At 36.3% G+C, this 15,356-nt stretch overlaps 1 protein-coding gene and 1 long non-coding RNA gene across 3 annotated transcripts; one reads left to right on the top strand and one right to left on the bottom strand.

Moving 5' to 3' along the window:
• Positions 1–3,254: 3,254 nt before the first annotated feature.
• LOC111947898 (G2/M phase-specific E3 ubiquitin-protein ligase) lies at positions 3,255–10,611 on the top strand. 2 transcript variants are annotated; one of them, XR_013657973.1, is made up of 11 exons: positions 3,255–4,777; positions 5,215–5,266; positions 5,419–5,493; positions 6,509–7,249; positions 7,436–7,550; positions 7,646–7,735; positions 7,830–8,119; positions 8,250–8,405; positions 8,626–8,826; positions 8,918–9,107; positions 9,571–10,611. XR_013657973.1 is itself a non-coding variant. In XM_023958523.2 (11 exons), the coding sequence occupies exons 4-11, from the start codon at positions 7,141–7,143 to the stop codon at positions 9,876–9,878; spliced, it is 1,527 nt and encodes a 508-aa protein (XP_023814291.1). In that variant the 5' UTR covers positions 3,255–4,777; positions 5,215–5,266; positions 5,419–5,493; positions 6,509–7,140; the 3' UTR covers positions 9,879–10,611. The 2 variants fall into 2 exon arrangements, 1 of the variants encoding a protein (XP_023814291.1); XM_023958523.2 differs by having other exon boundaries at positions 8,250–8,473.
• Positions 10,612–12,310: 1,699 nt separating this feature from the next.
• Positions 12,311–14,530, bottom strand: LOC111947897 (uncharacterized). Its single transcript, XR_002873856.2, has 4 exons — positions 14,305–14,530; positions 13,818–13,869; positions 13,591–13,665; positions 12,311–13,415 (listed from the first exon to the last, which is right to left on the bottom strand). It is a non-coding gene; the product is annotated as an uncharacterized LOC111947897 (long non-coding RNA).
• Positions 14,531–15,356: the final 826 nt, after the last annotated feature.

Here is a 15,356-nt window from a genome sequence, read left to right on the forward strand (position 1 = left end):
CTTTCATCTGTGCTGATGCTCAAATCTGCATCCCATTTTTTTGTTGGAAGGGCAATATTGTTATCTAAATTACATAAAAGTTTGTATATTTTGGAGAGAGTTCTATTCATTGAAAAATTAATCAGAGTGGTAACTACATCTGGTAGCTTTAAATCGTCGTCTTTAATTTTATACTTTTTAGTAATACTTGATTTAAGTTGCTGATATTCCAAGAAGTTATTTATTCCATGTTTGTCTTGAAGTTCCTGGGGGGTTATGAATCTTCTATCAATAATTACGTGCTCTAGTTGTTTTATGCCCCCTGCTTGCCAAGCTGGGAAGTGAATCATTTTTTTGTTAATAAGGATGTCCGGGTTGTTCCAGATGGGTGTCATTTTGCACGGTTGAATTGATGATTTTGATATTTTGAGAAATTCCCACCAGGCTGTTAAGGTGGCATTTATATTAATGCTTTTGAAACAATCCTGTTTTTTAACTGTTTGGCTAATAAATGGTAGCTGTGACAGGTTGATCTTTCCACATAACGCCTGTTCCAAGTCTAACCATGAGTTGGTTTCTGGATTATTTTTTAACCATTTTAAGATGTATTGTAATCTATTTGCAAGAAAGTATTTGTGGAAGTTAGATAATTCTAATCCTCCACAGTTTTTTGCAGATTTTAAAGTTTTTAGACTAATTCTTGCAGGTTTGTTGTTCCATAGAAAGCTTGATATGGATGAGTCTAATGTTTTGAACCATTTTAATGGCGGTTGTGTGGGAATCATTGAGAAGAGATAATTAACCTTGGGTAAGATTTTCATTTTAACCGTGGCTACCTTGCCCATAAGGGACAAAGGCAGGTTGGTCCAGCGTGTTAGATCGTCCTGTATGCTTTTCAGTAATGGGGTGTGGTTTAGCTGCACCAGTTCTGATAGTTTGGGGGAAAAGTAGATACCCAGATATTTGATATTTCCTGTTTTAACTGGAATTGTGAGTCTTTGTTCCATATTCCTGTTGAGTGGTAATAAAACAGACTTATTCCAATTAATGGAATAGTCTGATATGGAGGAGAATTCATTTATGATCATTGCTGTTTCATTTACAGAATGTAAATTCCTTAAAAACAGTAATATGTCATCCGCATAAAGACTAATTTTATGATGGCTGTGTTTGGTTTTTATTCCTATAATGCTCTCATTCTGTCTTATTGCTGCAGCTAAAGGCTCAATGAATATAGCAAAAAGAGAAGGAGAGAGTGGGCAGCCCTGTCTGGTTCCTCTTCCAAGAAAAAACCTGTTTGAAGTCTGTTTATTAGTTCTAACTGATGCATTGGGGTTGTGATATAATATTTTGATCCAATTGATGAATGCTTCTCCAAAACCAAACTTATGGAGGGCAGCAATAAGGAACTTCCAATTAACTCTGTCAAAGGCTTTTTCAGCATCCAGCGATAGTACCGTCATTTCCTGGTTTTTAATGGTGGCAAAGTCTATTATATTAACTAGTCTACGGACATTATCATCCGAGTGTCTGCCTTTGATGAATCCAGTCTGGTCGAAGTGAATTATGTGAGGAGTGATTTTTTCTATTCTCTGTGCTAGTGCTTTGCAGATAATTTTTACATCTGCATTGATTAGAGAAATAGGGCGATAGCTTGAAGGACTAGTGGGATCTTTGTCTGGTTTTAGAAGAAGAATTATGTTGGCTGAGTTCATGTTAGGTGGCATTGATTGGCTCTCATTAATAGATGTGACAGTTTTATAAAATGTTGGTGCCAGTTGTTCCCAGAATTCTTTATAAAACTCAGCAGGAAAGCCGTCAGGCCCTGGTGCTTTACCATTGGGCATAAGTAACAGAGCTTCATGAAGTTCAGACGGCGAGAGCGGAGAATCTAAGTTTGTGATTTGATCCTCATTTAGCCTGGGTAGGTTTACATTATTAAGAAATGAGTCAATACTTTGCTCTGACGGATTGATCTGCGGTGTGTACAGGTTTTTATAAAAGTTTTCAAATGCGTTATTAATTTTGACCGGGTCATGGGTGACATTTCCTGTTTGGTCCATAATAGAGGTGATTGATGATTTTTCTCTGTTAATTTTAAGCTGATTAGCCAGAAATTTGCCAGATTTATTAGAGTTTTCAAATCTTTCAAGTCGTAGCCTTTGTATTTGAAATTGTGTTTGTTTATTAATGATGTCATTTAACTGCAGCTTTAAATTTTTCAGATCTCCCAGAATGCGTTCCTGTGCAGAAGCAGCATAAGCAGTCTCCAGGGTTTTGATTTTATTTTCTAATTCTAATAAATCTGCTTTCTCTTTGCGTTTTTTGTGCGTTGAATAAGAAATGATTTTCCCTCTCATGACTGCCTTTGCAGGGCCATATTTATAACATCGGGCCATATTTATAACACCCCTTGTGGGCCACCCTTTTTTCCCCGGGGTTCCCCCCTCCTGGGCGGGGGCGGCGGGCCCCTGCCTTGCTCCTCCCTGGACCAACCGTGGGCCGGGTGGGTGGCTGCCTGGAGTGAGGAGCGGGTCTCCCTTGGGGGGTCCTGGCTCGTACCTGGGGTTGGGGCGGGGGGATGCCCGGAACTCCTGGGTGGTGGTGGGGTGCTCGTCTGGGGCTGTGGGCGTCCTTCTCCGGTGGGGCCCTGCGTTGGGCTCTTCCGGCGCGGCGGGGGGGCTGCTTTCCTGGCTGGGCTGGGGCGGCGCTCTCTTTACCTCCGCGCCTCCCTGCTCTCTGGCTCTGGGGGCCTCGCGGCGGTCCTGCTGGCCCTGGCCTGGGTGGCGGTCTTGGTCGCCCGGGGGGCGGTTGTTCCCTGCCTGTTCCCGTGTGGCGTTGGGGGAATTCCGGCTGCCGCTGCTGCTGCGGCGGGGGTCTGGGTGTGGTGGTGGCTGGGCGCTCCTCCTCCTTCTTTTCACATTCCACCATCCATTTTAGAAGAACATAAACACTCACCTGAGCACAGGTGTTAGCTCACCCTTGCACTAATAGTTTGCATGATTGAATGAATGAAAGATTTCACACTAGTTGGTTTAAAGGCATAGGTATGCGTTCGTGAACACTATCTGTTTTGTGTACATGTTGACATGTGAACATTTTTTGCAGCTAGCAGGTGTGTTGATAATATTTGAGTGTGTGTGAACAGGCCCCGCCCTTTTTGTACTACATTTGAACTGTACCGTAATGATAAACAACCAGTAAACCTGTCTGCTCTATGCTGCTTCATGGTCTTACCCCCCCCCCCCCCCCTCTCACTATCACCCCCCCCCCCCTCTGACATCCCTCCCTCTTCTTCCCTTCTTTCCTTTTCCGTCCGGTCCAACACCAAAGATTTTCAATCATGGTTGAAATGAATAAAGTTTGGCCTCAATTACAAAAGGGGTTTGTTCAGTCACACCTTTGGTTTGTCTGAAGATTAATAACCCCTCTTGTTAAAGTAAAATATGTCCAACACAAGAGGCCCTCAGCTCTCATCTGCCTGCCTAGCTGTTGGACAGGACAAGTAAAAAAAAAAAAAAAAAGATCCGTCTTTGAAGTTGCAATTTATCTTTTTAGCAAGCTGCAAATTGATTGTTAATTTCTTGTGTTTTCTTGTTTGAGTTATATCATATTGCCTATTTCTTGCATTAGTTGGTTAAATAAAATCTTTCTTTTGCTTTTGCACAGTTTAATTTGAAGGGCTGCACTCCTATGGGGCGCCGAATGTAAAAATTAACCTCATGAAAATTTTGTGTCACTTTTACCACATTTAGACATTTCTTTCCATTTATGCTGCATTTATATCACATTTTGTCTATATTTATCACCAATAAAAAAACAATCTGTGACATGAGGATATGTACTTTTAGAGGTTAAAATTAAATCTAAATATTAATAATAAATAATAAATATTAATGTATATGTAAATAATAAATGTAAATGTTAAATCGAAACACATACCTAAATCCCAAACGTAAATATAAATGCTAAGTGTATATGTTATATCTAAATGTAAACCTAAATGTTAAATGTAAATGTTAAATATAAATATAAATATAAATGTAAATGTTAAAAATAAATGTTAAATATATATCTAAATGTTACATTTAAATGTAAATGTGAAATGTAAATGTTATATCTAAATATAAATATTAAATCAAAGACTAAATAGAAGTATAAATGTTAAATGTGATTATTAAATGTAAACCTAAATATTAAATGCAAATGAAAATCTAAATGTTAAATGCTAAATTTAAATGTATATCTAAATGTTAAATCTAAATGGTAAATCTAAATCTAAGTCTAAATCTAAATATTAAATGTAAATGTTAACTCTAAATGTAAATGTTAAATACAAATTTTGTATCTAAATATAAATGTTAAATCTAAATCTAAATATAAATATAAATGTTAAATGTAAATGTTAAATGTAAATGCTAATATTAAAAGTAAATGTAGATCCAAATGTTAAATGTTAAATGTAAATGTAAATGTTAAATATAAATGTAAATGTTAAATGTAAATGTAAATCTAAATGTTCCGCCTAAATGTTAAATATAAATGTAAATGTTAAATGTAAATGTAAATCTAAATGTTCCGCCTAAATGTTAAATATAAATGTTGACTTTAAATGTTTGGGAAATATGCTAATGAGGCCACGCCCCTCACCGAATAGAGCGGTCCTTGTTCAGACGAAAGTTGAACCTTAATCATGGCAAACTCTTTGAGACCTGAGGATATTGAAAGGGCCGTTGTTTCAGGAGTGCGAGCTGCATTGCAAGGTGTCCTGGCACCTACACCTGCTGCTGCAAATCTGGTAAGTGGAAAAGTTAAATAAAATAAGATAAAATAGTTCTATAATACTATTATGTGGAAACGGATTTTTAGCTAGCTAAACAGCTAGTCTTTCCAAGCTAGTCTTAATTTTTTTTTAGCTAACAAATGGCTAACGTTATCAAGGCATCTTTTGACATTACAGTGTAATAATATAATGCTATTTTGTAATTTCCTTGACACATAATGATGAAAGATATCTCTGAGTAGGCCTGCTATGCATGTCTGTGGTATTTTTATGCCACTTTACATCACTGCAACTCTAAATGAAAAAAAGAACATTGGCGGGGGGGGGGGGGGGGGTCTTTTTATTTATTGCTGGTCTTCTTTCTCATTACAGATCTTTCTTATTTGCTAAAATCTGCTACAATCACTTATTTTCAATGTAAACTTTCTCTGTTACATGCTCCTACTCTACAGGTTAACACATCATCACCATCCACAAGTTCTGCCGCTTAGTTCACACAGACCGGTAAGAACATCATCAGTTGTTTTCTTCCATTGAGTACAGTGATTACATTTTTTACAACTGTTGTTTTTTATTTTTATAGTTTAGTGTTTAACTGATTTTTAAAATGTAACAAAACATCCATATGATTGTTCTTCTACCACCGCCCACCTCAGGTCAACACTCTGCCGCCACCCATAGCATCCACAAGTTCAACCACATCTGCAGGGGCTGGCACATCCCAGAGATTGGTAAGAACTGAATGACTTATTTGCTTTTAATGAGTAGAATTACCATCAACTTTGTTGTGAAAGTGTACCTTTTAAGATGTTTTTTTATTTGTTCGCTGAATAGATTATTTTTTGTTACCGAATATATATTCCTGTTTATATGAGTTCTGTAAGTTTATATCAGAGATGGGCAAACTTTTCAACTCGTGGGCCATAGATGGTGTGGAGTGTTTTGGGAATCTGTATCATAATAGAAAGAAATAACTTAGAATATGGACGAAAACATGCTTTAACCTTGATTAAAACTTTATATCTTTAAAACAGGTTTTATTTCAAAGCTTTGGCTTTTGTTCTCATGTTTGTGCAAATTGCACCCAAGGGTGGATGTCCGTCAGAGAAAAAGGCAAAATTAGAGAAATTATGATGATAAAAAAAAAAGACTTGGAAAACATGCGCAAATGTCTGAAAACAACATCTTCCAACACCACATGAATGCCCAATAACGTTCTGCTCCTACAAAAAGATCAATGAATTAATATGGGTAGATACCAGGGCAAATAAAACAGTAAGGATAATTAGTATAAGTAATTACAATTTGGCAGGCTTGATTAATTGTTTTTAGGGATGCATATGGCCACCGTGCCTAAGTTTGCCCACCACTGGTTTATACCTTAGTAATGACTGCTGCGGACCCATTTGGGCAGCTGTGGGGCAGCGGTAGGACGGTCGACCCATGATCATAAGATTAAAGGTTAGATTCTCGCCCATTTGTCGAAGTGTCCTCGGGCAAGACGCTGAACCCCACCTTGCCTCTGGTGGGAGGTTGGCGCCAGTGTTCGGCAGTGGAGCCACCACCAGTGCGTGAATGTGTGTGTGCATGGGTGTGTGCATGGGTGAATGGAACTGTGACTGTAAAGTGCTTTAGGCCTTCGAAAGAGGGTAGAAAGCGCTATATAAGTATACGCCATTTTCCATTAACTTTGATCTAGTTTTGGTAATTTTTAAGAATAAATCTTGTGTCCTCTCTTCTTAACAGGTTCCTTTTCCATCATATTTTCAATCAAGAAGAGGTCGATCAGGATATCAGCAAAGAAAAAACGTGAAAACGTTTACAAAAGACGTTGTATGTTTGCCATTTTCTCCAAGGGAATCAGTTTTCGTCATACCTAGAGGAGAAAACTGAAGTCGCTTGGCTCAAGCTGGTCTAATTGGAAAAATTTCCTTTACCACCGAGTGGTCTGAAGATCAGCTCAGAGAAGAAATTTCTGCTATCTTCAGAGGATCATTTGGCATCTCCGAGCATGATGTTTTCCCTTTTCAGTACTTGAGCACAATAAAAGGGTGCAAAAAATTAATGAAGCCCAATGTCACACTCAACTTTCCCTGGGGGGGGAAAGAAGTTTCTTCTGTTTGCTCAAATACCTGTCTTTACATTATGGCTGAAATGGAAATGCCAAAACAGGTGAGCTTGATAGTGAAAGTACTGGTAAACCTTTTTCATGTAATATTATTTGCATGCGATTTTTGTTAAAATTATTTAGATATGAACATAACTAAGCACAGCATCATCTTTACATGTGACACTTTTTATTGTTGTAAATTGTTTTTGCAATCACAAATTAACTTTGAACATTTAGTCATGCTTGTTATGTCTAAATTACAATTTATATGCTTTTAAAATTGCTTTCTTACACAAAATTTCCACATCTTATCATTCAGCACAGAGTTTTTGACACGGATGACAGTGACTTTGAAAGTCCAACTTTTCAGAGTAGAGGTGGGTAGTTTCAAGGTTAAGATTATCAACCTGTGTTTCCATCCAACCCCCATGTTACATCAGCAATCCCACACTACCTGATTGATTTTGATCAACGTATTGGTCATTTCCAGAGTGTCGTTTGCTTCCTTTTTTTTTCCAACTATCATTTCATAATGTGTCTTCTGCTCAATCTGTTCCATTTAGATCTTGAGACATTGGAGCAATCTAATGTTGACGGTCCATATGAACCAATGGAGGCAGATGCCACAAATCGAGAACATGAGACCGAACAAGGAGGCACTCGTTTCTCTGATTTCATGTATGTTTTATACTGGATTTGTTAGAAAACCAGTTCATTTACATTTTTTTCGTCCAATTTAGCTTTTTCTTCTTCTTTTTGAATCTCTTTTCAAGACCACTTGATTTCGAAGAAGAGGAGGCAGTCGAGGAAGCCATCAGACGCAGTTTGGAAGAAGAAACTGTCCAGGTTCCACAAGAGTCGAGGTTTTAATTATTTCAGTATTACATTTAATTATTGACAATATTTTCATTTTCCTGATCTTTGTAACGATGACATCTGCTGTTTTATCTTTTCAAGGTCTATTAAAACGTTGACAACAGAAGAAATAACTGGAATTGTAAAAGCTCACAGTGAAATGGTTGTTACAGAAGGATTTAGGTCAATCATTGTCAGCCGAAGAAATGTGTGGACATCTGCGATCCGACAATTCAGGCGACCAAGATTTGTTGAAAGCACCGATATGCTGTATGTAACATTTGCCAGTGATAAAAACAGCACAGAAGATGCAGAAGATCTTGGAGGTCCCCGTCGAGAATTCTTTCGCTTGCTTGTTAAAGCAATTTTCCAAGAAAGTGGGGCATTTGAGGGTGAATTCTTTTTTATTTTTCATTAGTTAAATGAGAAATTTAAGTTAATAACAGACTGCATAGATAATTTTTGTTTAATAAAATTAAGTTTGTTTAAAGCTGACATGAACATATTTTATTTGATCTGCAGAGTCCCCCAATGGCTTCATTCCAAGACTAAGTGTTTCGCATGTCCAAAATCGAGTCTACCGCACTATTGGTCAGATGATGTCTACCATCATTGTCCAAGGTGGAGAATGTCCTGCTCTCCTTTCGTCTGTTGTCTTGGACTACCTGCTGACTGGGCGTATGTTCGACATCCGCGTTTCTCCAGAGGATGTTGCCGATTTGGAACTTAGAGACAGCCTCAAGACAGTATGTTTATGAAAGTGGTTAAACTCTGTAATAATTTTATCATTCATTTTCTAACTATTTTTCTATGTAAATTGTCAGGGAAGGTGTTGGCAATTAAAATACAAATTGATGACATTTCATAAACACATATTTTCTCCTTCTGACATTTTAAGATTGATCAAGCAACAACTGATGATGATCTGCAACGAGCAATAGAATCCTGTGAGTCATGGAGGTACCAGATTGAAGGTCTTCCAAACCCTGTTACCATGGACAACAAGGATGCATTTGTTAAAAATGCTATAATTTTCCATGTTCTACTACAACGAAAGAGCTGCTACGATCAGTTAGCTGAGGGGTTGGAATGTTATGAGGTAAGTCTAGGCTGACGTTCATTAGTGTCTGGTTTGTAGGTAAAAGTTGATCAGAAATGTATAAAAATAACTAGATGTTATGTTTTTACAGCTCTTACCACTTCTGAAAGAGAACCTTCCCCTTCGGGTTCTTTTAGAGATGCCCAAGGTTCGCAGTGATCTTACAGCAGATGTGGTTGCTACCCTTCTGAAGCCCAGCTACTCCGTTCTGGGAAGCAACAAACGACCAAAAGAAGAGCTGATGGTGGTTAAGTTCAGAGATTTCCTCAATAGTGTTCAAGGTAAAATAAATAAAGCAGACAAGCCATAATTTGCTCTAATTTGCACTAAGACCTAAAGTCTTATACATTTTTTTTTCTTTTAAATGCTGATTTTCAGTAAGCATTACATTTTAGCTACTGCTGGCATATTTAATTATCATTGTGGAAATTTTAATTTTTCTTTTTAGTATACAAAATTACGAAGGTATGGAATTATATTCAATTCAATAAAAAACATTTTTTATATGGTTCCAAATAAAGTGAATAATTTGTCTAAAAAATTTCAGGTAAGGGAAAATGTGGAGTTTAAAATATAAAAATTCATTAGCACATTTACCCGTCATATTGAAAATGTAAACTTTGTAGAAATTTTAGACAACCAGTTTTGCAGTATTAAAAGAACAGTTTATTGCAATGAAGAACAAGTGAATCTGAATATTGTTTTTTCTAATTTTTTTTTTCTAATAATATCTTACAATGACAGAAAGAGAAGTTGAGGAATGTCTTCATGGCAGAACCCTGACAGAAGCAGAGAAGACCTTTCTCAGAACTTTAAATCCTGGACATATTCTCGCCTTTGTGACTGGAAGTAGCAGAGTTCCAGCAGTTGGATTTCAACCAAGTCCAAAGTTAAGCTTTGTTCATAATGAAAACAAGTACCTTCCAGTCGCTCATACGTGCTCAAATGAGCTTGAAATCTTTGTAAATTCCAAAAATCTAGCTGACAATGATGAGTTTGAATATAACTTCCTAGTAGCGCTTATGAATGGAGCAAATTTTAGTGCAGTTTAAATAAACATGAAAATATATTCCAGGGAAAAGGGTCCAGGTGAGTAAGAAGGGAAAATAAAGTGGAGAAGAGAAGAAATGTAGAAGAATGGATACGTTATTTGTATTAATCCAAAACACCTCAGTGATGTTTTTCTGTTTTTTTTTACTTCTGTATTAATAAATATAAAAAATTTGCCTTTGTATGGAGTTTTGCTATGTTTAAATGTTATTAATAATTTTAGTTAATTCATAAAAGCAGGAAAATGTGCTACTTGTGTCTTTGTTGAGGATCTGTTTCTGCTGTTTGATGAGCAAATTGTATTTAATTAAACAAAAACAGGAAATGTTGAACGGTTTTCTTTTTTCTGTTTCCATGTAAAGCCACTCAAGACAACAGTTAAATATGAAAAGTTACAAAAGAGGAAAAATGGTAAAATATAGATTTGGATCTCTTTGTTCGGGAAACTTATATTTATTTATTTTCTATGGGAAGGAATTGGTATTGTCTGTAGAAAAGTATGCATTTTCTGAACACCAGAGAGAGTACACCCATTATTTCATGTTGATCCATTTCAAATAATAGGTTATTTTTTGAAATGTCAATAGATGTTTGTTTAGCAGAGCAACATGGTTGTGTGTTGAAAGTGTTTGCATACGTTGTCTCACATGTAAAGCCTATTGGATGTTCATTCTTTATGGAAAAGGTTTCAATTACAAACTCAAATGATGAAACATTAAACAAACAATTAAACTAGATGTTGTGTCATTGCTTTTAGAGTAGACCAAGTCCTTCTTTTCAGTATTTCCTCTAGTGCCCTGACTTGCTCTTACAATGAACTGCAGTGGTGGACAAAATAGTTGGTACCCCTCAGTTAAAGAAAGAAATTCCACAATGCTCACTGGAATGACTTGAAAAGTTCAAAAGTAGGAATAAATTATATTGGATTGAAATTTAAATAATCAAAATCACCCATTACTTTTGAGTTGTTGATAAACAGATTTATTTAAAAAAACAAACTAATGTTTGGTGAAAAAGTGTGTACCACACTGAACATGGACAACAGAAAGCCAAGGAGAGAATTGTCCCAGGACATTAGAAACAAAATTATAGACAAACATCGTAAAGGTAAAGGCTATAAAACCATCTCTAAGCAGCTTGAAGTTCCTGTGACGACAGTGGCACATATTATTCAGAAGTTGAAGACCCGTAAGACAGTAGCCAACCTCCCTGGACGTGGCCGAAAGAGGAAAACTGATGACAAATTGAGGAGACGGATAGTTGGACTGTATCCAAAGAGCCCAGAACAACCTCCAAAGACATTAAAAGTGAACTCCTAGAGTTCACCTTTAATGTGAACTCCTAGATCAAGGTACATCAGTGTCAGATCACACCATTCGTCGTTGTTTGAGCCAGAGTGGACTTCATGGGAGACGACCAAGGAGGACACCACTGTTGAAAGGAAATCATGAAAAAGCAAGACTGGAATTTGCAAAAATGCATGTTGACAAGCCACAAAGCTTCTGGGAAAATGTCCTTTGGACAGATGAGACCAAACTGGAGCTTTCTAGTAAGGCACATCAGCTCCATGTTGGTAGACTAAAAAAATGAAGCATACAACCAAAAGAACACTGTCCCTACTGTGAAACATGGAGGAGGCTCAGTTCTGTTTTGGGGCTGCTTTGCTGCATCTGGCACAGGGTGTCTGGAAGTTGTGAAGGTCAAATGAAATCTCCAGATTATCAAGGCATTCTGGGTAGAAATGTGCTGCCTAGTGTCAGAAAGCTTGGTCTCAGTCTCAGGTCATGGGTCTTCCAACAGGACATCGATCCAAAACACACAGCCAAAAACCTCAAGAATGGCTGAGAGAAAAGCGTTGGACTGTTCTGAAGTGGCCTTCTATGAGCCCAGATCTGAATCCCATTGAACATCAGTGGAAGGAGCTGAAACCTGCCATTTGGAGAAGACACCCGTCAAACCTGAGACAACTGGAGTAGTTTGCTCATGAGGAGTGGAACAAAATACCTGTGGACAGGTGCAGAAGGCTCATTGACAAATACAGAAACCGTTTCATTGCAGTGATTGCCTCAAAAGGTTGTGGGTGCCATCATTTTTGTCCAGCCCTAATTCATTAGTTTTCTTTTTTTTTTAAATAATTCTGTTAATCAACAACTCAAAAGTAATGGCTGATTTGGATTATTTAATTTTCAATAAATTTTAATTTATTGTTACTTTTGAACGTTTCAAGTAATTTCAGCGAGCATTGTGGACCTTCGTTCTTTAACTAAGGATACCAACAATTTTGTCAACCACTGTGTGTTGTTAAAAAATGATACGTCTGTATAAGGAATTTTTGAAAACTCTGCAGGGAAATAAAAGACCAAATATTTGGTGATATTTTTTTAATCACAATATCAGTGAACTTGCATTGATGTCAAAAACATTCAACAGTGCTACCCAGTAGCTAGTTTATTATTTATAAATTCTTGCACTTTCTGATACAGTGTTTTTCCTTGGTTTCCATCATTTTCTAGTGGGTTCACGTTTGCAGACAGTTCTTGCAAGTCTTGATCAGTAAGTGGTGTGAAGAGGTAATCTGAGCTTTGTCATGATTCTGGGCTTCTCTCAGTTACCGAAGCAGAAGTTGCAGAATTCGGCATTGGAAAACAAGTGTTTTGGGTGAAAAGCTGAACAGGGGTTTTGTTTCCCTCAGAGGAGATGGAATGACTGTTGAATGCTGCCTGAAATTCCTCAAGTGTGCAGTTGATTCTGGGAATGTATACATAATGGAGGCAAAATAAATCAGTCGGGTTGTCTACATCCAGCATGTTCAGGGATTCTAGCTCATAGAAAATGGGCGCATACACGTTTCGGCAGTTACAGTTCAAATCACGATTAAATCGCTCAACACGTTGATTATGAACAGAGCTCCCTGTCAACACAGAACTTACTCCTTTGTGCACTCTCATGTCCTCCCAAATCAAAACATTTTCCCCTCCATGATCAGTTCTTATGTGCATAGGCCATCCAAACTTGTTCACACCTTTCCTAAATAGATCCAGGACAGTTGAAGCACGATTGTTGTTAGAACAATGCAGAAAAGTCAAAAATCTGCTGTACCCATCAATTGCGGTATGAATGACTAATTTCCATCTTATGAGCTTATGGTTGCCGTCAATGTGCCATATATAGTTTGGAAAGGGGACAGAGTATGTTCTTCTTTGCACTGCTGATGTTCTCCTAGACTGTGCTCCAGCAAAATCAACCCTTTGCACTGAGTCTCTGAGACGATGTCTTTGAACTATGATGTTCCTGGCACGCAAATGTCCATTGAGCATAACCTCTCCAACATGAGGGTGATTTGATTTTATTGCACGAATTACTTCATCCAGTTCCTGATCGGAAATGTCACTGAATTTTTGGTGTTTTATGCCATACTCTCTCATAAGCTTGTACAACGTTGGTCTTGATATTTCCAAGATTGATGCCGTTTCTGAGAGTGTTGTCCCCAAGAATATTAATCTTTCAATGTCCTCTTTGGAAATTAGGGTTGTTCCAACCTAACACCATAGGTGAAAAAAGGGACAAAAACAGACAAATTGAATTACTTCTACATATAACAAAATATAATCTATTCAGCGAACAAATAAAAAAAACATCTTAAAAGGTACACTTTCACAACAAAGTTGATGGTAATTCTACTCATTAAAAGCAAATAAGTCATTCAGTTCTTACCAATCTCTGGGATGTGCCAGCCCCTGCAGATGTGGTTGAACTTGTGGATGCTATGGGTGGCGGCAGAGTGTTGACCTGAGGTGGGCGGTGGTAGAAGAACAATCATATGGATGTTTTGTTACATTTTAAAAATCAGTTAAACACTAAACTATAAAAATAAAAAACAACAGTTGTAAAAAATGTAATCACTGTACTCAATGGAAGAAAACAACTGATGATGTTCTTACCGGTCTGTGTGAACTAAGCGGCAGAACTTGTGGATGGTGATGATGTGTTAACCTGTAGAGTAGGAGCATGTAACAGAGAAAGTTTACATTGAAAATAAGTGATTGTAGCAGATTTTAGCAAATAAGAAAGATCTGTAATGAGAAAGAAGACAAGCAATAAATAAAAAGACCCCCCCCCCCCCCCGCCAATGTTCTTTTTTTCATTTAGAGTTGCAGTGATGTAAAGTGGCATAAAAATACCACAGACATGCATAGCAGGCCTACTCAGAGATATCTTTCATCATTATGTGTCAAGGAAATTACAAAATAGCATTATATTATTACACTGTAATGTCAAAAGATGCCTTGATAACGTTAGCCATTTGTTAGCTAAAAAAAAATTAAGACTAGCTTGGAAAGACTAGCTGTTTAGCTAGCTAAAAATCCGTTTCCACATAATAGTATTATAGAACTATTTTATCTTATTTTATTTAACTTTTCCACTTACCAGATTTGCAGCAGCAGGTGTAGGTGCCAGGACACCTTGCAATGCAGCTCGCACTCCTGAAACAACGGCCCTTTCAATATCCTCAGGTCTCAAAGAGTTTGCCATGATTAAGGTTCAACTTTCGTCTGAACAAGGACCGCTCTATTCGGTGAGGGGCGTGGCCTCATTAGCATATTTCCCAAACATTTAAAGTCAACATTTATATTTAACATTTAGGCGGAACATTTAGATTTACATTTACATTTAACATTTACATTTATATTTAACATTTAGGCGGAACATTTAGATTTACATTTGCATTTAACATTTACATTTATATTTAACATTTACATTTACATTTAACATTTAACATTTGGATCTACATTTACTTTTAATATTAGCATTTACATTTAACATTTACATTTAACATTTATATTTATATTTAGATTTAGATTTAACATTTATATTTAGATACAAAATTTGTATTTAACATTTACATTTAGAGTTAACATTTACATTTAATATTTAGATTTAGACTTAGATTTAGATTTACCATTTAGATTTAACATTTAGATATACATTTAAATTTAGCATTTAATATTTAGATTTTCATTTGCATTTAATATTTAGGTTTACATTTAATAATCACATTTAACATTTATACTTCTATTTAGTCTTTGATTTAATATTTATATTTAGATATAACATTTACATTTCACATTTACATTTAGATATATATTTAACATTTATTTTTAACATTTACATTTATATTTATATTTATATTTAACATTTACATTTAACATTTAGGTTTACATTTAGATATAACATATACACTTAGCATTTATATTTACGTTTGGGATTTAGGTATGTGTTTCGATTTAACATTTACATTTATTATTTACATATACATTAATATTTATTATTTATTATTAATATTTAGATTTAATTTTAACCTCTAAAAGTACATATCCTCATGTCACAGATTGTTTTTTTATTGGTGATAAATATAGACAAAATGTGATATAAATGCAGCATAAATGGAAAGAAATGTCTAAATGTGGTAAAAGTGACAC

The sequence above is a fragment of the Oryzias latipes genome, chromosome 9 (assembly GCF_053564925.1).
Source record: "Oryzias latipes strain Hd-rR chromosome 9, Olatipes_Hd-rR_3.1".
Lineage (NCBI taxonomy): Eukaryota > Metazoa > Chordata > Actinopteri > Beloniformes > Adrianichthyidae > Oryzias > Oryzias latipes.

Bases quoted from the DNA above. Each gene is read 5' to 3' on its own strand.
- LOC111947898 (XM_023958523.2), top strand. From the start codon at position 7,141: ATGCTTTTAAAATTGCTTTCTTACACAAAATTTCCACATCTTATCATT. The intron at 7,736-7,829 runs GTTTTAATTATT...TATCTTTTCAAG, and splicing joins CAGGTTCCACAAGAGTCGAG to GTCTATTAAAACGTTGACAA. The intron at 9,108-9,570 runs GTAAAATAAATA...TTACAATGACAG, and splicing joins TTTCCTCAATAGTGTTCAAG to AAAGAGAAGTTGAGGAATGT.